Source organism: Dromiciops gliroides, chromosome 5 (assembly GCF_019393635.1).
Source record: "Dromiciops gliroides isolate mDroGli1 chromosome 5, mDroGli1.pri, whole genome shotgun sequence".
Lineage (NCBI taxonomy): Eukaryota > Metazoa > Chordata > Mammalia > Microbiotheria > Microbiotheriidae > Dromiciops > Dromiciops gliroides.
In genome coordinates, this window is record NC_057865.1 from 241,950,614 (window position 1) to 241,974,077 (window position 23,464).

Here is a 23,464-nt window from a genome sequence, read left to right on the forward strand (position 1 = left end):
TAGTGGGTGGGGGGTGGGAAGGGAGGAGGAAGAGAAGTTGGAACACAAATTTTGTTTTAAAAATTGATGTTAAAATTTGTTTTTACATATGTTTTGGAAAATAAAATTCTATTCAATAAAAAAAATAAAAAATAAAAACATTATTCTGAAAAAACAAACAAACAAAAAAAATATTTCCTGTACAACAGACAGTGGGGGAAAAACATTGGGGGGAAGCAAGGAAAAAGCAAAAACAAGTCATGTCCTCAAGGAACTTATATTCTAATAGGGGAGAGTAAATAAATAGATGGACAGTTATCTTAGAAAGGAAGTCTCTAGCAGCAGAGGTGCTAGACTCCAGATGTCTTGCTGCAGAAGGTTGCAGTTGGGCTGAGCAGTAAAGGAAGTCAGAAGGAAATGGGGAGGGCATTCCAAGAGTGGGGGGTTGGCCAGTAGCTGAAGACAGGTGCAAGCCATGGCAGGAACAGTAAGCAGGCCGTTACCTACTAATAGCAAATTCTGGGATTTGGAGTCAAGGCACATCTGTGTGACCTTGGACCCATGCAGGGGAAGGAAACAGTGAAAGGAATTTTCCTTGGTTCTTAGTGTTCTCTCAGCCTCTGGTTTCTTACTTGTAAAACGGAGGGGGGATTTTTCTCAGTGGTCTCATGGGCCTCTTCCATCTCTAAATCAATGTTTCCATGAATAGTTTCAGACCCTGGGAGGGAGGAAAGGCTCTGGGAGGCCACAGTAACCCAAGGAGTCAGTTCATTCAAAGGAAAGGAAATCGAAACCAAATATAATCCAGCCTGAACTTTGGATGGCATCAGACAAGGAAACTCCCTGGGTCTCATCCCATCCCCTTTCATTGACAACAATGGGGAGGAGTTGTATGTTATGACAAATAATGGAAGATAAATTTAAGGGGCCATTATTTTCTCTCTGTAAACCAAACTGTTTTAAACTCTATTCTGGAAAGAGATTGTTTCAGGCTATTAGGAAAAACCTTTGTGTTAACTAGGGGTCAGCTATTTACCTGGGTTTCTTTTTCATCCCTGTATTGGAGAGGAGAGACCATTTTCCCAGCTCTCCAATTGAGACATTTGGGTGATTTGGACTGAAAGTGACCCAGTGAAAGGCCTCCTACCCTAACCCTTATTGTTGCTAAGAAAAAAAGTCACACATGGGCTGTTGTGGAGCCTGTAGAAAGGATGCAGAGCTGAATTAGGGGTAATTCAGCACAGGAAAATTCATTTCATTATTCTCTTCCTCTACATGTGGCTGATTCCCTTTTCTTTCTCCCTCCATAGAGCATCAGTTTTTTTTTTTTATTTAAAAATTTAAAGCTTTATTGCTGTTTTTCACTTTCAGGTGATGGTTATCTTAGATATACCCCTTCCCAAATACCTTTTACCTTATGACAAGGAAAAAAATTAAGCAAAACCAACTAATTCAGGAACTGAGCATTTCACACACATAACTCTCCACTTCCCCAACAAAAGGAAGGATACACATTTCCTCACTCCTCAACAATTTATCATTACAATTACATAGCTTTGGATTCCATTTAGTATTCTTTTTTATGAGGCAGCTAGGTGGCATAGTGGTCTTGATATCAGAAACACCTGAGCCCTAATCCTACCTTTAGACACTTGCCAACTGCCTCAGTGCCCTCACCTCTAACAATTAGCAAAGGAAATAGCACGTCCCTTACAACGTTATTGTGAGAATTGCATGAAGCAAAACTCAAAGTGCTATATATGCCCTACCTACTAACAGGCATTTACATTTCTGTTGTTATATATATATAGTTTTTTTTCCCCTCTCCTGGCTGTGCTTCCTTCACTCTGCATCACTTCATATGAATCTTTCCATGTTTCTCTTAATTCCCACTAGTTTTTTTTCTGTTAGCTCAATACTATTCCATTACATTCATATACCACAGTTTCTCCAGTCATTCCTCAATCAGTTGACACCAACCTTGATTCTACTTCTTTGATACTATAAAAAGAGCTGTTATGAATATTTTAGTATATATGGGGCATTTCTTTTTGTCTTAGAGGTAATCTGTCTCAGGGTTAAAGGATATGAACAGTTCATGCGCTGTTCTTACAGACTATCTTTCCGGAATGGACCAATCACTTTGGAGCTCTGCCAACAATGCATGAGTGTGTCTGTGTGCCCATGTTCATCCTTGCACCAATTATTTCCATCATTCGTCACCTTGGACAATTGGATGACATCTTAGAGTTGAGCTAAAACCTCAGTCTCATCTTCATTTGCATTTCTACTATTAGTGATTTGGAGAGCATTTTTTAATGTGGTTGTTGGTAACTTCCAACCCTATCAATCCTTTTTCTTCTTTTAAAAATTGTTCCAGGGGCAGCTAGGTGGCACAGTGGATAAAGCACCGGCCCTGGAGTCAGGAGTACCTGAGTTCAAATCTGGCCTCAGACACTTAACACTTACTAGCTGTGTGACCCTGGGCAAGTCACTTAACCCCAATTGCCTCACTAAACAAAACAAAACAAAAAAAGAGTATAGGTAAAGAAGGGCAGCTAGGTGGTGCAGTGGATAGAGCACTGGCCCTGGATTCAGGACGACCTGAGTTCAAATCCAGCCTCAGACACTTGACACTTACTAGCTGTGTGACCCTGGACAAGTCACTTAACCCTCATTGTCCCCCCCACCCACCCAAAAAAAAAAAGAGAAGAAGAAGAAAAAGAAGAAAGAAGAGTATAGGTAAAGAGCTCCTCTAACTTTAAAGGATGAATTAAAATTGTTAGAAAAAAATTATTTCTTTTTTTTCATATTCAGTGGAGTTCAGATAGAAGCAGTCATGGAGCAATGAATGAGTGAACACATGAAAAAAAAGTTATGAGCACTTACTTTGTGTCATGCATCCCTGGTGATGCAGAATCAAAAAGCAAGACAGTTGAACTGATCCAACCATTCTGGAGAGCAATTTGGAATTATGCCCAAAGAGCTATGAAGCTGTGCATACCTTTTGACCCAGCAATACCACTATTAGGTCTGTATCCCAAAGAGATCATAAAAAAGGAAAAAGGACCCACATGTACAACAATATTTATAGCTGCTCATTTTGTGGTGGCAAGGAATTAGAAATTGAGGGGTTGTCCATCAATTGGGGAATGGCTGAAAAAGTTGTGGTATGTGAATGTAATGGAATTAATTCTATTGTGCTGTAAGAAACGATGAGCAGGAGGAGTTCAGAGAAACCTGGAAGGACTTTCATGAATTGATGCTGAGTGAGATGAGCAGAACCAGGAGAACACTCTACACAGTATCATCAACATTGTGTGTTGATCAACTGTGATAGACTTGATTCTTTTTAGCAATACAACGGTACAAGACAGTTCCAAAGGGCTCATGATGGCAAATGCTCTCCAAATCCAGAAAAAAAAGAACTGTGGAATATGGATGTGGATTGAACCATACTATTTCTTTTGGTTTTGGTGCTGTTTTACCTTTTTGAGTTTTTTGCTTTTTGCTCTGATTCTTCTCTTATAACACGACTAATGCATAAATATGTTTAATGTTATTGTACATATATAACCTATATCAGATTACTTGCTGTCTTGGGGAGGGAGGCGGGGAGGGAGGGAGAAAAATTTGAAATTAGAAATCTTATAAAAACAAATGTTGAAAATTATCTCTACATGTAACTGGAAAATAATAAAATGCTTTTATAGTTTTTTGGTTTTTTTAAAAACAAGACAGTCCCTGCTCTCAGGGAGCTTATATTCTAAAATGGAAAGACAACACAAACAGGTATTTCTTGATTCTGGTAATTGGAGTTCTAGTATAACTGTCATGTCTAGTAGTGTTGTAGGAGTTTTCTGAGCCTGGGCTCCTGTTAAGCCCTAGAAGAATCTTACCCACCACAGCCTGAAGGGTTTTTATGGACACTATCCTATTGCTCTATTTCTTTCTTTGGGGAGGGGAGGGATGTTTCCCCCTCAACTCTCACTATTTATATTCATTCCCCTCCACAGTAATATGGCTTTCAGTGTTGTCCCCAGAACAAGAGGTAGAAAGGTGGAGGAGAAGGGGTCCTAGCATAGCAAGGTAGGAAGATGGGCCGTGGAACTGGGTGAGGCTAATGATGATGATGGCTCCCTCAGCAGCTGCCCAGAGGTTCAGAATAAGGGGAGCCTGGGAGGGATCAGAGCTAGAGAGAGTCTAGAACATCGGAGGGGGGCATAAGATGAAAAACAGCAGGGAACCTACTGTTAACTCTTTTATATTTAACATTCTACAGACTCTTATACAGGGGGATAAAATAACTGCTTTTGTCATTTAATCAAAGGATTTGTATCTAAGCTCATCCTTTGACTAAAAGAATGCTGGGTATAACTCCCAGATAGGATGATGAATGGTTTTGATCGATTTGATTAGGTCTCTCTATTTTGAAAGCCTTTGATTTCATACACCTCTAAGCTCATGAGTAGTTTGGTAGGGAACATCTATGAAAAATGCTGTTCTTAAGTTTTTATGGATCATTGTGGGGTCCAGGAAATCGTGCACTTAGACACTTTAATGAATCCGATTAAATTGCCATTCAATCAGATAATATTTTGGTTCCAGGACAGTTTATTGGTTGGGTTCTCCAGGATATTTTGAGGTTCCCATTTGTGATATGGATTAGCTCCTGTCAGTGCATAAAATCACAAGCTTCTGATGTATAGACTTCTAGCCACCATTATGTCTTGCTGCATCTTGCTAGCTATTGTAATTGCTGCATTATTTCATGCTTTGTGCTTGTATATCTAGTTCCTAGCATTTGAGGAACTTCATTATCATAGAGCCCCTTCCAGTTGCTCAAATAAATTTCCCTTTTAGGTTTTTCATTTTCTCTTGTGTTTTTATTTTCTACTCAGCTCTGGTCTTTTCATCAGAAAAGCTTGAAAGTCCTGGATTCTATTGAACATCCATATAAATATTCCCTGGAGCATTCTACTCAGCCTTGTAGTAGGGTATTTTCAGCCCCCCCCCCCACATGTATATATATATTTTTGAGGGGTGAGGCAATTGGGGTTAAGTAACTTGCCCAGGGTCACACAGCTAGTAAGTGTCAAGTGTCTGAGGCCGGATTTGAGCTCACGTCCTCCTGAATCCAGGGCTGATGCTCTATCCACTGTGCCACCTAGCTGCCCCCAGCCCATATATTTTATCTTTTGGAATATTATATTCTAAGATCTCTCATTTATAGTAGAAGATGCCCAATTTTGTTTGATCCTGATGATTGTTCCTTGGTATTTGAACTCTTTCTTTCTACATGCTTGTGGTACTTTTTTCTTTGAACTGAAAGCTCTAAATTTTGTCTATGTTGTTCCTGGCACTTTTCCTTTTGGGGTTTCTTTCAGATCATTGGTGGAGTCTTTCTCTCTTTACTTTGGCCTCTGGTTTTAATAGTTCTATTGTCATTTCCACCTATTATTTCTTGAAATAGAGTGTTAAGGCTTTTAAAAAAAATTATGGTTTTTTGGAATCCAATGATTTTTAAATTATCTCTCAAATTGTTCTCCGGTTCAGTTGTTTTTGATGTCAGGCATCCTACGTTTTCTTTTATTTTTCCCAATCTTTTAATTTTGTTCTAAAATAGGGGGTTCCAGAAGTCTTAGGACAGCTTTATTAAAGCTTAAAACTTCTCTAAGATTTTTGGGACATCTTAAATTTCTTGTTGTCTCATGAAGTCATTGAATTGCTTTTTTATTTTAATTTTCAGAGAGTCTACAACTTGGGTTAGGTTGTCTACTTTCTGTTCTAAGCCATTTAGTCTGTTTCTACAAATTTTCTCTAGAGTTTGCATTTCATATGTTTTTTTTTAAGGTATTCATGTAGTACATTGAGATCCTTGTGGAAAATTTTTTTTTTCTTTTCATCTCTGCTTATAGTTGCATTTTCTTCTAGGATGGTTTTTTGGGTTTCTCCTTAGCTATATATATATATATTTTTTTTTGCGGGGCAATGAGGGTTAAGTGACTTGCCCAGGGTCACACAGCTAGTGTCAAGTGTCTGAGGTCAAATTTGAACTCAGGTTCCCCTGAATCTAGGGCCAGTGCTTTATCCACTGCGCCACCTAGCTGCCCCTTATAATAATTGTTTATAGTGGTCATTGCCTTCTATTTACTCATACTCCAGAATTGGGGCTTTGTGCTAGGACCAGACTCGATTATGCTTTTGGGTGGGGTGGCTGGTTCAGTTTAATCTCCATCTAGGTCACTTGTATTCCCAAACTTACCCCCATCTCCCAGGGGGTGTTTATTCTAAGAGTGCTGGTAGGTTTTAGGTCCTCCTGAATCTCTGAGATTCAGAGCACTTGATATTGAGGGCCTTCTAATGGTATCTCAGGACAGAGTTCTATAACCCTCAGAACCCCTGGGTCTCTGGAGCCTTGGTAAGAATACTCCTGTGCACAGACACATTGCTACTGCTCCCCATTGCTTCCATTATCCATGCTGTGGATTTCTGACCACCCTGGGGCTGTCTTATGAGAGATCTCTCCTTTAGCTGTCCTGCTCTATGTAGAACCATGCTGGGATCTTTCCATTTTATTTGGTGGTCCTAGAATTAGCTTTTCTGGCAGGCTTCCTTTCCTATTGCCTCAGGTTTGTTGTTGTTGTTGTTTTTTCAAATCTTTTCTTTCTTCAGGTCTCAGCATCTTATCAATTTTACCTCTTATTTCATCTAATCTAGACTTAGGAATGAGGTTACTTATTATGATTATCCTTTCTTAGCCATCAATACATTGATGTGCATCTTAGAACTGATGGTGCTATTTGCTAAAAGCATTAGGAGGGGCAGCGAGGTGGCGCAGTGGATAGAGCACCGGCCCTGGAGTCAGGAGGACCTGAGTTCAAATCCGGTCTCAGACGATGGACACTTACTAGCTGTGTGACCCTGGGCAAATCGCTTAACCCCAATTGCCACACACACACACACACACACACACACACACACACACACAAAAGCATTAGTAAATCCTGGCCTATAAGTGTGATGTCTGTCTACAGTTTTGTTTTGGTAATGTACTGGTGTATAACAAAAGCATTCCTGTCTGCAATCCATTTCATGTGCATGGATGGTTTATCTACTTTAGTTGTTGGTACCATCTACATCTAAGCATTTCCAGCAGGAGGAATATTGGTATTTCTGATTTGTTTTGATTTACCACGTGCCTTCTTGTAGCACTGGAATATGAAGGAGTGCCCTCTGTGTCACTGTGGTCATCACGATGATTTTGTGTTGGATCAGCTGGCAACCTTTCTCCACCCTATTTATTTCTTAGATTTATGGAAAGTCTTCTCACACTTGTTAAAGATACCAATCCAATCAGTGGTATTGCTAAAACCCAACTGGCCAGAATTTTGGCATTTTTGTGAGGCATTCACAACTACTGTAATGGTTTCAGGGCACATAATGACCCTGCTTATGTCACCCTGGCTTGCACTTCCTGACTTTGCCCATGGCCTCTTGACTCTTGACATGGTTGGGTTTTGAGGGGATGTTTTTTGTTGCTTTTGTTATAACTTATTATTTACAAGGTGCTGTGCTTAGATTGGCAGGGGATGCCTTCAAGGGGCTTAAAGGCTATTTAGACAGAAAAAATAAATTGCACAAAACTAAAAATTAATTCCTTGTGAGATAATAGTGCAACATAAAAAGATAAGAAAGAGAAGAATCAGCACTCTTTTCTGTTATATTACTTTTAAGTCTTTATTTTACAATCTTTCATTGAAAGAATGTGCATGTCTGTGATAAAAATGTTCAGAGGTTTATAGCCATAAATTGTGTCACAGAATTTCATAGTTAAATGAAACTCCAGAGGTGATTTGATTAGGCAATATGGGATGGTGGAAAGAATACTCAACTTGGATCCAGAGGACCTGTATTGAAATTCTAATTCTGCTACTTAGTACCTTGGGCAAATTACTTAGTATCTTTGGGCCTCAGTTTCCTCATATGTAAAGTGAGGGAGGTTGGACTAGATGGTTACTAAGGTCCCTATGATCCTAAGAGTTGTTACAATAAATATACATGAACAAGATTCCCCTCTAAAATATCCAGTGTCCACTTGGAGCACTCCAGTTATGGGAAACTCCCTCCCCTTGAGTTGGCTTATTCTCTTTTCTTTCTTTTTTTTTTTTTGGGTTTTTTTTTTTTTGCAGGGCAATGGGGGTTAAGTGACTTGCCCAGGGTCACACAGCTAGTAAGTGTCAAGTGTCTGAGGCTGGATTTGAACTCAGGTACTCCTGAATCTTATTCTCTTTTCAATTTCATATTTTTCCTTTCTGTTAGACTTTTTCAAAATGGAGAGAAGGGTATTGAAGTCTCTTGTCACTATTGTGTTATGTCTTCTTGAAACTCAGATATTATTTCCTTTATGAAATTGGATGCTAAGGCATTGGAATTATGTAAGTTTATTACTGATACTGGTTTGTTGTCTGTGGTTCCTTTCAGCATAATATAATTTCCTTGTTTGGAGTAGCTAGGTGGCACAGTAGATAAAGCACTGGCCCTGAAGTTGGGAGGACCTGAGTTGAAATCTCTCCTCAGACACTTACTAGCTGTGTGACCCTGGTCAAGTCACTTAACCCTAATTGCCTTAAACATCTGGGGCCATCTCCACTTGTCCTGATCTATATGTTGCCACTGGACCCAGATGGCTCTGGAAGAGAGAGTGAGGTTGGTGACCTTACATGCCCTGTCTCACTTAAATCCAACTCAGTGCAAGTCCTGACATCACCCTGATGTCACGGTCCTCTTTGAGAACAGAAAAACAACAAGAACAATTTCCTTGTTTATTGCCTTTAATTTTTAATTTTGTTTTACAATGTCAGATAGCATGATTGCAATTTCTTCTTTTTTGAATTCACTTGATGCCTAGTAATTTTTTCCATCTCTGCAGTATTATTTTGTGTATGTATTTATTTTAAAAATGTGTTTCCTGTAAGCAGCAGATTGTAGGGTTTTGCTTCCTTATCCAATCTGTCACTCTTTTTCATTTTATTGGATTTTTAAATCCACTGACATTTAAAGTTATATGAGTTAGATTTATATTTTCCTTCATCTGTGTCTAATATTGGCATCTTCTCAAGTTACTCTTTTTTTCCCCTCTTCTGCTATAAATACACTATTCTGTTCTTTTAATTACTTTAACCCTTTTTTTTAGGTGGTTCTGTTCTCACTGGATCTCTTCCTCTCCTCCCTGACCCCCTTTTCTCATTTTTTACTCTTTTCCCTTTGGCTCATTCAATTTTTAGACAGCTCTAATTATTGGTGTACTTTTCTGAAACATGGCTATAATTTGTTTCCTTATGGGGATAGCCTATTGATCCTAGTTCTTCCCACTGGGCCCAAGCTGAACAAATCTGTGTAAAATGTTAAAACAACAATTTCTTTGTCTGAAAATATTCTGATTAGAAATATCAAATGAAGCAGAAAACAGGAGACATATGCTCATTCAAGGTGTTTCCCACCGTTAGGAAGTATGTTCAGGACAAAGTCCTCATAGAAGAATCCCTTCTGAGTGTTGAGTGCTAGTGATTTCATGCTAATTACTTTGAAACCAAGACCTTGACATAGCCTCGTAAGTGAAATCCGTAATTACTCAAAAGAGTTGGTCTAATTATCAACAACAGAAAAACCAAGTAGATAAAGAATGCCTATGAACAAAGCAGATAAGCTGTAAAGTGAATATATAAGTACCAGCATTTTGAAGAGATACTGTGGATGGATACTGAACTAGTTTCAGAATTGGATGGGTGAAGATGATCAGGTTTGATTAGATTGTGAAAATTTCATCGTGTTTTTAGTAACCTCAGTTTCTCCCTGAAAAAAAAAGACCCAGTCTTTTTTTCTAATTTCATTTTTTTGTTTTGAACTTAAACATCCAAAAAAGAGCATTTTCATACACACAGAAAAACACAAAAAGAGGGTTCCATATAAAATTGTGAATCATTATTTCATAGTACTTGCTTTTGAAAAAAAGCATATAATAAATACTCAAATTAACTAAAAAGGACCTATGAAGGAAGATGCTATCTGCCTCCAGAGAAAGAACTGATAAATAGAGGTATGTGTGGTTCTACACACACATACACATATGTATATATGTGTGTATATATCTATACACATATTTATGTCTAATGGTGGCTATCTCTAGGCTGAGGTAGGAAAGGAGCATCTAATAAATTCCACACATAACTTTCAAAACTGTCCTGCTTGTCAATGCTTCATTTTATTCTCATCTGTGCATCTAAAAATGTTTCTGGGCCCTTTTTTTCTTGGCATCACTATTGCTAATGTCCTCCTACCCCTTTTTCTCCAATTAGAGAAAGGGAAAAAATCCTTTCAATAGATTAGCATAGTAGAGTAAAATGAATCTACATAGTGACCATGTCCAAAAATATGTCTGTGCATATTGTTCACAGTGTCTGGCATATATATGTATGCCCCCCCACCCCTAAACCCTTACATATATATATATATATATATATACACACATACACATATACATATATATGTATGTGTGTGTATCTATCTATCTATCTATCTATCTATCTATCTATCTATCTATCTATATACAGAGAGAGAGACTGGCTGTATTTATTGAATTACATTATCACTCTAAAGGGATGTAAGACATATCTTTTTGACATTAATATGCTGCTGGTGATTCTATATAACTGTGAAGAATGGAATCTCATAGAATTAAAACTACAGGTGAGGGGGCAGCTAGATGGCGCAGTGGTTAAAGCACTGGCCCTGGATTCAGGAGTACCTGAGTTCAAATCCGGCCTCAGACACTTGACACTTACTAGCTGTGTGACCCTGGGCAAGTCACTTAACCCCCATTGCCTGCAAAAACAAAAAACAAAAAACAAAACAAAACAAAAACAAACAAACAAAAAACCACAGGTGACCCAAAGGGTATTGGAGAGATGCATGGTGAATGTGAGTAGGCAAGGGCATATTTCCAAAGAAAGACATCCTCAGAGACACAGGGTAAAAGATATTTTCAAAGAAATATATGACTACATACATTGGACTGATCACTAGGCAATGCCAGTGCAACGGAAACCTTGATGATGAGGACGATGACACCTGACGCTCATACAGCCTCTTCCTTCACATCTCCATGAAGTTGTGCAAGGATTTTACCTCTATTTTAAAGACAAGAGACCTGAGGCTCTGAGGGTGATTTGTCAGGGGTCACACAGTTAATATATAGATGAAGTAGAATTTAAACTTAGTTTTCCTCACTCCAAGTCAACACAATGGCAAATCATGCTACTTCCATTTTAGCACAATCTATGATAACTTTGCCAGAAAAATTATAAACTTGCACATCTCCTTCTATTGTCCCCACCTTTCTGGTACTTGGTTAGCCTCATTCTTTGTTTAGTTATTCTCTCCAGTTTAGGCTACAAGAAACAGAGGTGGATTAGTGGAGAGACAGCAAGATTTAGATTAAGGAAGCCCTTTTGTTTGAGTCCCATTTCTGACACATTGTACTGGCTGTGTGGTCCTGGGCAAGTCACTTAACCTCTCAGTGTCCCCAAATAATTGTCTAAACAACTAAGTTGCAGAACAGATGTCTATATGCATTGGTAGAGGGTGTTTTCTCACTGTGAGTTCCTTTCAATGATATCAGAGATTGGAATTGTCCTCCTTTCCCTTTTCCCCAAATGGAAGCCCTCTCCGGTCTATTTTCATGTGAAAAGATTAATTAATTGATTAATGATTAATTATGGTACCACCTTGTGGCAATTCCTTTGTATCTTCCCATTCAATTTCATTGACCCAGACATGAAGAGTGAGGAAAATAGAGCCTAGGGAAAAACTGGAATGATAACAAGAGCTTGTACAAATCTGTGTCAAGGTCCCGGTTCCTTGGGCTCTGTTTTGTAGAGAATACTTTAGTAGAAGAACATAATCAATCAATTAGCAAGTATGTATTAAGTGGCTACTATATCCTGATTGTTCTGATCAGCCCCAGTTGGACACAATGTACCTTGACCCCAACATAGTGATGCCATTTTGATTCCTCTTCAAGAATGAAGGACAACAACCAGCCACCATATGCTAGGTGCTGGGGATGTGATGCTTTCCAGTATTCTGGCTTTGGGCCCTCCTGAGAGATCAAAAGCTTCCCTTTAGAAATAAATTAAGGGGCCTGTTTTTGGTTCACTCCAGATGGTGGATTAGAATGAACCTACCCAGAGATCCTTTTAGCTGAAAACTATAAGGAGAGCCCAAACACTGAGTTTTCTTTACATCTGGCACATTGGATTGATCAAATATTGGTAACTAACTCATTTCCTTCTATTCCAGGAGACAGAAGCAAAGCATTTTCAGGACGATACCCACTAACTAAACCTGATTGGGGAAGTGACTGTAAGTCCTCATTTACAAAGAAAATGCTTTACATTTTCATGCTTACTGAGAACTTTAGAAGTCTGTGTAAATGTAGAAGTAAGTTGGGGGGCAGCTAGGTGGAGTGGATAAAGCACAGGCCCTGGATTCAGGAGGACCTGAGTTCAAATCCAACCTCAGACACTTGACACTTACCAGCTGTGTCACCCTGGGCAAGTCACTTAACCCTCATTGCCCCGAAGGAAAAAGAAGGAGGAGGAGAAGAAGAAGTAAGTTGGGGACAGCACCCTCTGCTTGGGAAAATATATTTTAATAATTTTCCTTTATATTAGGACCAAAAATAGGTCAAGAAGGCTGTTAGTGCAGTTATATTCCTGGTACCATAACAAATTCACAGATCCCAGTTTACAAATTAAAAAGAGTGTTGCTGATTTGCATTGATGGAAGGAATTTCCATCATCAAGAAAATCACCAGTGATATAAAAAAGGGGTTGGTTATTAAGTCCCAGATTTTTTGAGTACAGTCCTTGCATCTACTGTGACAAAGGGACCCTTTTCTTTACTATTTATTTTATTGCAGAAAGGAAATCAGTCTTAGAAACTCCTGTTTTTCAATTCAGTATCTCTGGGAATGGAGCAGGGGATGGGAGGAGGCTAGAAATTCAAGCTAACGTTTTCTTTCCTAAAAGCCTCTCTTCCTATTCTCATTTCCCCCCCTTGTTTTAGGGATTGATACAACCATCAGTTCCATTCAGATTATGGAAATTCAGCACAAAATTGACCGCCGTTATTGCAGTAAAAGCCTCCATTGTGGGTGGGTAAGCTTGTACTCACCCCATTTTCTAACTTCAATTTGTCCAATGCTATAAGCTTCCCTTCCCTTCCCTTCCCTTCCCTTCCCTTCCCTTCCCTTCCCTTCCCTTCCCTTCCCTTCCCTTCCCTTCCCTTCCCTTCCCTTCCCTTCCCTTCCCTTCCCTTCCCTTCCCTTCCCTTCCCTTCCCTTCCCTTCCCTTCCCTTCCCTTCCCTTCCCTTCCTTCCCTTCCCTTCCCTTCCCTTCCCTTCCCTTCCCTTCCCTTCCCTTCCCTTCCCTTCCCTTCCCTTCCCTTCCCTTCCCTTCCCTTCCCTTCCCTTCCCTTCCCTTCCCTTCCCTTCCCTTCCCTTCCCTTCCCTTCCCTTCCCTTCCCTTCCCTTCCCTTCCCTTCCCTTCCCTTCCCTTCCCTTCCCTTCCCTTCCCTTCCCTTCCCTTCCCTTCCCTTCCCTTCCCTTCCCTTCCCTTCCCTTCCCTTCCCTTCCCTTCCCTTCCCTTCCCTTCCCTTCCCTTCCCTTCCCTTCCCTTCCCTTCCCTTCCCTTCCCTTCCCTTCCCTTCCCTTCCCTTCCCTTCCCTTCCCTTCCCTTCCCTTCCCTTCCCTTCCCTTCCCTTCCCTTCCCTTCCCTTCCCTTCCCTTCCCTTCCCTTCCCTTCCCTTCCCTTCCCTTCCCTTCCCTTCCCTTCCCTTCCCTTCCCTTCCCTTCCCTTCCCTTCCCTTCCCTTCCCTTCCCTTCCCTTCCCTTCCCTTCCCTTCCCTTCCCTTCCCTTCCCTTCCCTTCCCTTCCCTTCCCTTCCCTTCCCTTCCCTTCCCTTCCCTTCCCTTCCCTTCCCTTCCCTTCCCTTCCCTTCCCTTCCCTTCCCTTCCCTTCCCTTCCCTTCCCTTCCCTTCCCTTCCCTTCCCTTCCCTTCCCTTCCCTTCCTCCTTCCTTTTTTTAATTTTGCAAAAGGGCTGATGACTTTTACAAAAAAGAGAAGAAAAGGTGGCTATTAAAATCCATCTATGGTCATATTGCTTTTTTGTTTGTTTTTGTGGGGCAACGAGGGTTAAGTGACTTGCCCAGAGTCACACAGCTAGTAAGTGTCAAGTGTCTGAGGCCGGATTTGAACTCAAGTCGTCCTGAATCCAGGGCCGGTGCTTTATCCACTGCTGCCCGTCATATTGCTTTTTTTTTTTTTTTTTTTTTTTTTTTGGTGAGGCGATTGGGGTTAAGCGACTTTTGCAGGGTCACACAGCTAGTGTCAAGGGTCTGAGGTCAAATTTGAACTCAGGTCCTCCTGAATCCAGGGCCGGTACTCTATCCACTGTGCCACCTAGCTGCCCCCTTACATTTCTTTTTAATTGCAAACCCCTTTCCTAGAATGTAATGATGGGCAATCACAACCAGGGAGGATAAGAACTTCTCAATAAGCCAGTGCCTGGCTACCCCAATACTCCCTTCCCTTCTACCCCCACCCCCCAAGTTTAACCAGAAGTTCCAGTGTTGCAGCCTAGAGGCATTTCTGAAAGGCTTGTTGTTTGCTTTGACCATCTATCTGAGTGCAAACAACAAAGCACTGAGAATAAAATGTGGTCTCTGCCCAGCAGGTTTACTAATTAATTTTACAGACAGCAAAGACATTGTTAGTGATGGCTCAGAGTTATGAGGGGGCTAGCATTGGAATATTTTAATAACAAGGGACATCATTATTTTAATAGCTGAAATAGCTTATTTTAGCTTTTCTGTTGGGAGGAAAAAAATCTAGCAGCTGCAAAAAATTTTTTTATCAGCAAAATCTTTCCCTACAATTTATACCATATTACCAATATCCCAATGATGATATAGCTAGTAGTCGTTTGCATCAGGAAATTGAAGGTACAAAGTAGCAGACTTAGGGGGAGAAAAGTGAATTTTCAATTGCTATTAAAATTCTTATTTATATACAGTCTGATTTTTTCCCCTCAGCTTGCTATCATTTTTTTCCTCTTTTTTTTTCTTGATTGTTCAGCTCTTTCTCTGTTGAAGGGGCAGTGAGGTCTTATATTTATTTGAACTCTTCTCCCATTTATCTTATTTTACTCGGTACACTCAATAGAAATGTATGATCTGGCTATATGGAGAGTATACATTGGCTGTGATGTGCTTTTGGCTAAAATTTTCTCTTTTTGTTACAATATAAACCTTTGGGAATGGTTCTTCACAGGTAAAACTCTTTGTAATTTAATATAAAGACTTTCAAACTTACAGAATTTATAAAGTTTAGCTTCCAATTTAAGGAATTTTCAGGTTATATTTCCAAATGTCTTTCTTTAACACTCTCTCTGTCTCTGACTCTGTCTCTGTCTCTGTCTGTCATTGTCTCTCTGTCTCTGTGTGTCTCTGTTTCTGTCTCTCTGTCTCTCTCTTTCTCTCAGAGCCTCCTGATTGGTCTCCATAACTTTGGAAACTCCTTTCCTGCTTACATTCTCTAAACACTTACCAAAGTGATATTCCTTGAAGGCTCATTCTTGCCCTCTTATTTTACTCAAGAAGTTTCTGTGGCTTCCAGTGATTTCTATGATAAAAAGCAAATTCCTGTCTTTTAAAACTTCACAGTCTGATTCCAACCTATCTTTCTAAGATGATGTCATCTTATTCTTCCCATCATGCACATCACATTTTGGGTGAAGTGCCCTACTTGCTGTTCATCATATTGGCCATCCCCTCTCCCAATTCTGTCCCCATGCACAGGCCTCCATGCTTGGAACGCCATCCCCTTTTATGTAGAATCCCTAACTTCCTTTACAACACAGCTCAGATACACCTTCCAATAGGAGGCCTTTCTTGGCATCTCCTACTGTAAGTGCTCTCCTCCACAAACCCTTGAAATGTAACTTCCTCATATTTGTGTATAAATATCTGTAAACATGTTGTTTTCCCTTAGTAGAATTGAACCTTCTTGAGGACAGGGGTTGTCTTTGTATGTCCATCATCTAGCACATAGTGGGTGCCAGATCATGGCTTGTTGACTTTATTGAGATGAACCAGGTTTTATGTCACCTTGGGAAATTGATGATGATTTCAAAAGATTATCGAAATGTATTAAAAATGACTCTAGACACTGAAATGTAACTAGTGTTTCTCTAAAATATGAATAATTATATATGGATAAACTATATAATCAGATAAATAAAATAATATAGAACAGAATTACATAAATGTGATTATTTTATTTATCAAGTGTTTGCAAACTTGTTAATATGGGTGTTAATTATATATTGTAAAAATGACTAAAATTAATCATTAACATATATATTTTTTTCCTAAGGCTTTAAGTCACAGAGAAGGTAATAATATGCATGGCACAGAAAAGCTCTTCTCCAAGAGTTCCCCATACCAATGAAATCATAGGTCTGGCATATGTGTAGACGTAGGCATATGTGTCTACGTCTACGTTTACATCTATGTCTGCTTCTATGTCTATGTCTATGTCTACATCTATATATCTATACCCATCTATGTTTGTATATGTATCTGTGTTTGGACACACACATGTCTGTATATCTATACATACACATATGCATGTACACATGCATACATGCACATGGATACATACATTCCAAATAGCAAGTAGCCCTAACTCTAAAATCTATGATAACTTGTCCCTGGAAGGGGAATTACTATGAGAGTTGCCATGGGGACAGCTAGGTGGTGCAGTGGATAAAGCACTGGCCTTGGATTCAGGAGGACCTGAGTTCAAATCCATCCTCAGACACTTGACACTTACTAGCTGTGTGACCCTGGGCAAGTCACTTAACCCTCATTGCCTTGAAAAAAAAAGAGAGTTGTCATGTTAGATGATGGCACTAATCGGCAAAGTGTGGAATTAGAAGTAGCTCCATTAGAAATGGCAAATGCCAAGGCAAAAGGAAAAGTAGGAAGGCTGAGCTAAATTAATGGAGCCTTGGGTACAGAAGAATTGCCTCTGGCATAAGGTAGAACAAGGGGAAAATCTCAGAGCTGGGAAACGGTGCCAGAGAAAAAGGAGTGACTGAACAGGACTTGGCTTGCCAACTTTCTTGGGAATCTTCTGAAATTTTCCTCAATGCCTCTGACATTTGGCCACATGTATTTTTCTCCAAGATGTAGCATGGCTGGGAGTGGAGGAATAATTCAATTTGTGATGTCCCCCAGCCTTGGGAATAAGTCAGACTGATAAGGCTAAAAAGGTGACCAATAAAAGATAAGATGCTATTTGAGACTTTGGCCAGAAACCTCTTTGCCAAGTTTTCCACTTGTTTTCTTGAAAATTTTCATCCACTTTAGTAGTATCCAGGGAGACAATACTATTTCCTTTAGAGAAATATATTCAATGGTCAATACCATGGATTCCACAAAGAAAGGAGACTTGTACTCTTTAAAGGAGATGGCATAAGAGAAGGGAGGGATGTAGCACCTTCCCAAATATGTTGGCAAGCATCTCCATTTTTCCATTTTTTCCAATACTGAGCCATGAATTGTGGGTATGCTAATCTCAGTGGAAACAGATTCTGGAAGTATCTAGTAAGTATATCCTGTTACTGTTTCTCAACAGGAGGAGGGTGTGAATTTATGGTGTGAGAACTGGCATCCATGATTTCTAACCCTTCTTTCCTGTTGGATTGTTCACTTGAAGGCCTTACTTCATTTCTCTGGGAGAATCTCTAAGTCCTTGGGAGATAATGAAATAATTTCCTGTTATTTGGTCCTGTGCATTTGGGCTGAAATTTGATTTTCCATCATCTTTACTCTGAGTTATAATGTACCACTCACTCTGCTGATATACATTGTGTTGAGACTAAAGGAAATGATTTTGTAAACACCCAGCAGGCATGTTTCTGGGACATATAACAATGGATGATATTAAGTAGTGGGACTCAGTCCAGCATTTTAAAAAGTAGCATGTAATTAGTCATCAAGAATCTTTGGAAACTATCTCTGCATGTTTTGATATATGTTTGGTTTTGTTTTCTACTTTTCCATACTCAGGTCTGGAAATTACAACTACAATATTCCTATTAACAAGTACACACCTACCAATGTAAAGTTTTCCTTGGAAATCAAGTAAGTGTCAATAGGTATATGACTTGGAAGATGACCTCTGTTTTAATCATGATACAACAGTGATAATTAGAGGCAGCTTGGCAAACTAGAGAGAGAGAACCTATCTTAGAGTCATACAAGATTCAAGTCCCAAGCTGCGTAACCCTCGGGGGAGCCCCTTACCTCTCAGTGGCCCAGTCAATTCTCTCCTACCAGAGTGAATGAATGAATGAATGATTATTGATTGATTACAATTTTAGAACTGGAAAGTGGGATTGTGGGGAGCAGGCACTGTGGGGAGGGAGAAACTTCCTACGTGTCATGGGACAGAAAGTTCATTGGTTCTGTTCTTGCTAACCCTCGGGGATCTTTTCTCTGAGGTCTGCCATTCTCTGGGAAGCAGGGTCACAGCCTCAGATTCCAGATTCTGTTCTCAATGACTTAATTCTGCAGCTGGCCTCTCTATTCCACTGGACAGTGCCATAGACTACATGATGTTCTTGCCATTGAGAGAGGAAAGAGAGAAAGCAAACTTTTCCCCTTTCTGTCCTCTCCAAAAAGTACAAATGAAGAAGTGAAGAGCAAACCCAGGGCAGACTTTAGAGCAGGGGCAGCTTTCTTGTTATCTAGGCCATAAAAGGCATAATTGATACTCATCAATTATCTTAATCCAATGGCCAACGCCCTACAATTCCAGTGATTGAGGAATTAGTCACACTTTGCTGTTGGATTGTTTTGTTGTCATGTGCAACTCTTCATCAGACCCATTTGGAGTTTTCTTGGTAAAGATATTGGAGTGGTTTGTCATTTCCTCCTCCAGCTCGTTTTACAGATGAGGAACCAAGGCAAACAGGGTTAAGAGGCTTGGCCAGGGTCACACAGCTAGTAAGTATCTGAGGCCATATTTGAATTCAGATCTACCTGACTCAAGGCCCAGCATTCTATCCACTGCACCACCAACCTGCCTGGAATCAGAAAGATCTAAGTTCAAATCTAGACTCAGTAACTTAACTAGAAGTGTGACTCTGAGGAAGTCACTTAACCCTGTTTGCCTCAGTTTCCTCTTCTATAAAATGAGCTGGAGAAGGAAATGGCAAACTACTCCAGTATCTTTGCCAAGAAAACCCCAAATGGGGTCACAAAGAATCAGACATGACTGATACAACTGAACAACAATTTTGATTATTAGTGAGGTTTAGCATTTTAAGTGATCGTTAATAATTTGTGTCCCCTCTTTGGAAATCAATCTGTTCATATCCTTTGACCACTGACTCATTGATTCCCTTGTTATTTCCCAGATACTAATTATTATTCATCCCAGTTTTTATCTCCAAGCTAAATTAGAATGCTTCTTTCTGAATCATTATGAAATTCTGTCTTGGGGGTCAGTTTCTCTCTTTGGGACTTCAGAGCAACTTGATATCAAAAGCCCCTCCCTTGGTTTGTTCTCTATCTTGAAAGACTCATCTAAACCTCATAGACTATATATTTATCTTACTTGAGTTTTTAGAATTCTAATGAAGAGATCTGTCTATTTACTTGGGTTCCTTTCTTCTCCTTTCCTCTTATGTCCTCCCCTTTCTCACAACCAACAGCAAGAACCAACAGGGAATGATTTAAGTTATATAAGGTATCCCAATGTCAGCAGTGGGAACCACTATATATCTCTCTCTCTCTCTCTCTCTCTCTCTCTCTCTCTCTCTCTCTCTCTCTCTCTCTCTCTCTTTGAGTGGGGTAATGAGGGTTAAGTGACTTGCCCAGGGTCACACAGCTAGTAAGCATCAAGTGTCTGAGGTCAGATTTGAACTCAGGTCCTCCTGAATCCAGGGCCACTGCTCTATCCACTGTACCACCTAGCTACCCCACATTTAATTGCTTCTTACTTCCATAGGAGCTGGAAAATTTCAAATGGAAAAAGGAGCTCAAATCATAGTGGTTAATTAAGAGATTTGAAGAAGGCTTGGGGGAGAAACTTAAACTGATTGATCAAAATTATCTGTGCTTCTATTTAATAGTAATAAAAATGAGCATTTATAAAACATTTTAAGTTTTGCAAAGCACTTTACAAATATTTTACACTCACAATAACCATAGGAGGTAGATGCTATTATTATCTCCATTTTATAGATGAGGACATTGACTTGTCCAGGGTCACAAAACTAATAAGCATATGAGGCTAGATTCAAACCCTGTTTCCTTGCTCTAAATCCAATTTTCTATCCCTTTATCCTTTCTTAATTTGGATAGAAAATGGAGGTTTGACTTTATGTATATATTGGTCGGAATGGCAGTCAACTGGGTCTTGCTTACTTCTTGTTGTTGTTGAGTTGTATCAGTCATGCCCAACTCTTTGTGGCCCTATTTGGGGTTTTCTTGGCAGAGATACTGCCATTTTGTTCTCCAGCTCATTTTACAGATGAGGAGACTAAGGCAAACAGAGTTAAGTGACTTGGCCAGGGTCACATGGCTAGGAAGTGTCTGAGGCTGGATTTGAACTCAGGTCCTCTTGACTCTAGGGCTGGTGCTCTATCCACTGTGTCACCTAGCTGCCTCTGCTACTCCTTAGCCTGTTCCTATTTACTTCTTTTTTGTTAGGATGGGGCAGGCAGTAGATATCAGTGAGATGTAGTGAAATGAATCCCAAATTTAAGACCCAGATTTGAGTCCTGCTCTGACATTTTCAGCCTGAATGACCCTGGAAAAACAAACTATTGTCTCTGAACCTTAGTGACTCCATTTGTAAAACAGGGATAGGAATACCTTGCATTACCTACCTCCCAGGGTTCTCGTGAGGATAATGCTATATAAAGCATCCTTACAAATGTGAGTCATCATATACTTTTTCTAGACATAAGTTCTTTGAGGGTAGGGATACTGTCTCATCTAAAGGTGTGCTGGGAAGGCTTCAGGAGATATATACATATTTATATACACACATAAATATATATATATATATATATGTATGTTGTACATATATGAGTTATTTAGGTCTTATTTATATAGTAATTATATTTAAACAAATTTGTCATAATATTTATATAAATTGATACATATATGTTATTTATAAAATAGTTATTTTAAGATTTAAAATACTAAGTTATATGTATTAGAATATATCTAGGTATATCTAAATGTAATAATGTAGAAAATTTACATTATATATGTCATATATGTGTGTATGCATATATTATATCTATGTTTGATATATGTATAAAACATAAGTACATATCACAAATAAAAGTAAAATTTTTTAAAAAACCCTCTGTTATCTCTCTCAGTGTCTGGCATAAGGAATCAAGCAAACTAGGGGGACCCAGATACAAAAGGGAGGTGATTCTTGTTCTCATGAAGCTAATGTTCTATTAAATGTGCATACTACACATAGTAGGTGCTTGTTTAAATGCTTATCAGATTGACTTGAATAACAGCATGACCACAGCATTGGTGACTATACATACTGGTGTATATGTCCTCAGAGTGAGGACACTACTCTGCCCAGGGTCACACAGCTAGTGAATGTATGAGCCTGGATTTGAATTCACATCTGTGGTGCAGTGGATAAAGTGCTGGGCTTGGAGTTAGGAAGACCTGAATTCAAATCCAGTCGCTTAAATGTTAGTTAAGTCACTTAACTTTATTAGCCTCAGTTGCCTCATATGTCAAATGAACTGGAGATGAAAATGGCAAATTACTCTAGTATCTTTGCCAAGAAAACCTCAAATGAGGCCACAAGGAGGCAGACACAGCTGAAATGACCAAACAACTCCCTGACCCTAGGTCTCTATCCATTATCCTCCCTTATAAAAAAGAATAAGAGGTGAAATTTTGGACTGATGACTCACTCCCCCTCCCCTTAATTCCAACTATTAATTAATTAAATAGTAATAATTAATTACCAAAATTTTATCACAGTTAAAATGTCACTTAAATGATTAATACCTATTAAAATACAGTACTTTTACTTACTGCATTCTAACATCACTCCCTTTACACTCATCCTAGGAATTTTATACATTTGAAAGAGCATGTGGAGAAGACTTTGATTTGAATTTGTCTTTAGCCACTAATTAGCTGTGTGGCCTTTGACGAATCACCTCACCCCTTGGAACCTTAGATTCCTTATCTGGGTGACACTTGTCACAAAGGGTGGGGGAATCAAGCCCCAAGGAAGGAGTCCAGATTTTTTCTGTTTCATACTCACTGGGTGTTTCTCTCCAACTTGAAGTATGGGGAAAACTTCTCAGACCTTATATCTGGACTAGAAAAACAGAAGAAGAATTTTAAGAAGGTAGAGGGAGAAAACACAATTGACAATTTTAACTGTGAGTGTGAATGGGATAAACTCACCTATAAAACAGAGGATAGTAACTGAATAGATTAGAAAGCAAGACAGGGAAAGAAACTTAAAAGGAATGTCAATGGAAGGAGTTAAGGATCCTTAAAAGAAGCTAGATTAAACCTTTTAGCTTGAGTCTTTTTTTTTCCAATGTGGATAATGTATGCATAAATCAAGCATGAGAACAGGTTGTCCTTGTGAAAAGTTGTCCTTATTTGTCCTTACTTGAGTGTAAGGTTGTCCCTACATATGAAAAGGGATTATCTTTAGACAGGTGTAGTCAGCTTGTTTGGGGATGATTAATATTCCAGGCTCATCGCTCCAGAGAATAAGAATCCTCATTTATTATAGTCCCACTGCTATGTTCCTAAACAGATTTCACGGATGGATTGGATTTTCCAAAGCTTTCACTGCAAAGATCTGCTTATAGTTGTTTTGCTGCTTCCAAATAGTCTCTCTGCAGGCAAGCATGTGGCAGCAATGCAGGTTTTCTGTCTTTATGGCTTCTGGAAAAAATGGAAAAAGAATGGTGCTGTATGAGTTACTGGGAAAGGGAGTTTCAGTAACATAATAATAGTATTAAGTTACTGTAAACAAATAATAATTGTAAAGCATGTAGCATATTGCCTGCTACATCGTAAGTGCTATGTAAATATTTTAATAAATTATTATTATTATCAATTAGCATTTGTTTAGTACTTTAAGGTCCATAAAACACTTTACAAATATTATTTTATTTTATTCTCACAACAAACCTGGAGGTAGATATAATTGTTAGCTCTATTCTTTCTAGAGGAAACTAGTTAAATTACTTGCCCAAAGTCACATAGCTAATAATTACCTGAGGCAGGACTTGAACTCAGTGTTTTCTGATTCTAAGTCCAGTGCTCTAGCCACCA

The 23,464-nt window shown here is 39.2% G+C and overlaps 1 protein-coding gene across 1 annotated transcript in view; it reads left to right on the forward strand.

Moving 5' to 3' along the window:
* Positions 1-23,464, forward strand: part of MYRFL (myelin regulatory factor like) — a 150,272-nt gene that overhangs the window by 110,782 nt on the left and 16,026 nt on the right. The window contains exons 21-24 of the mRNA XM_043967689.1: positions 269-274; positions 12,355-12,402; positions 13,108-13,195; positions 18,176-18,250. Coding sequence (XP_043823624.1) covers positions 269-274; positions 12,355-12,402; positions 13,108-13,195; positions 18,176-18,250 — 217 coding nt within the window. The remainder of the gene's footprint in view (positions 1-268; positions 275-12,354; positions 12,403-13,107; positions 13,196-18,175; positions 18,251-23,464) is intronic.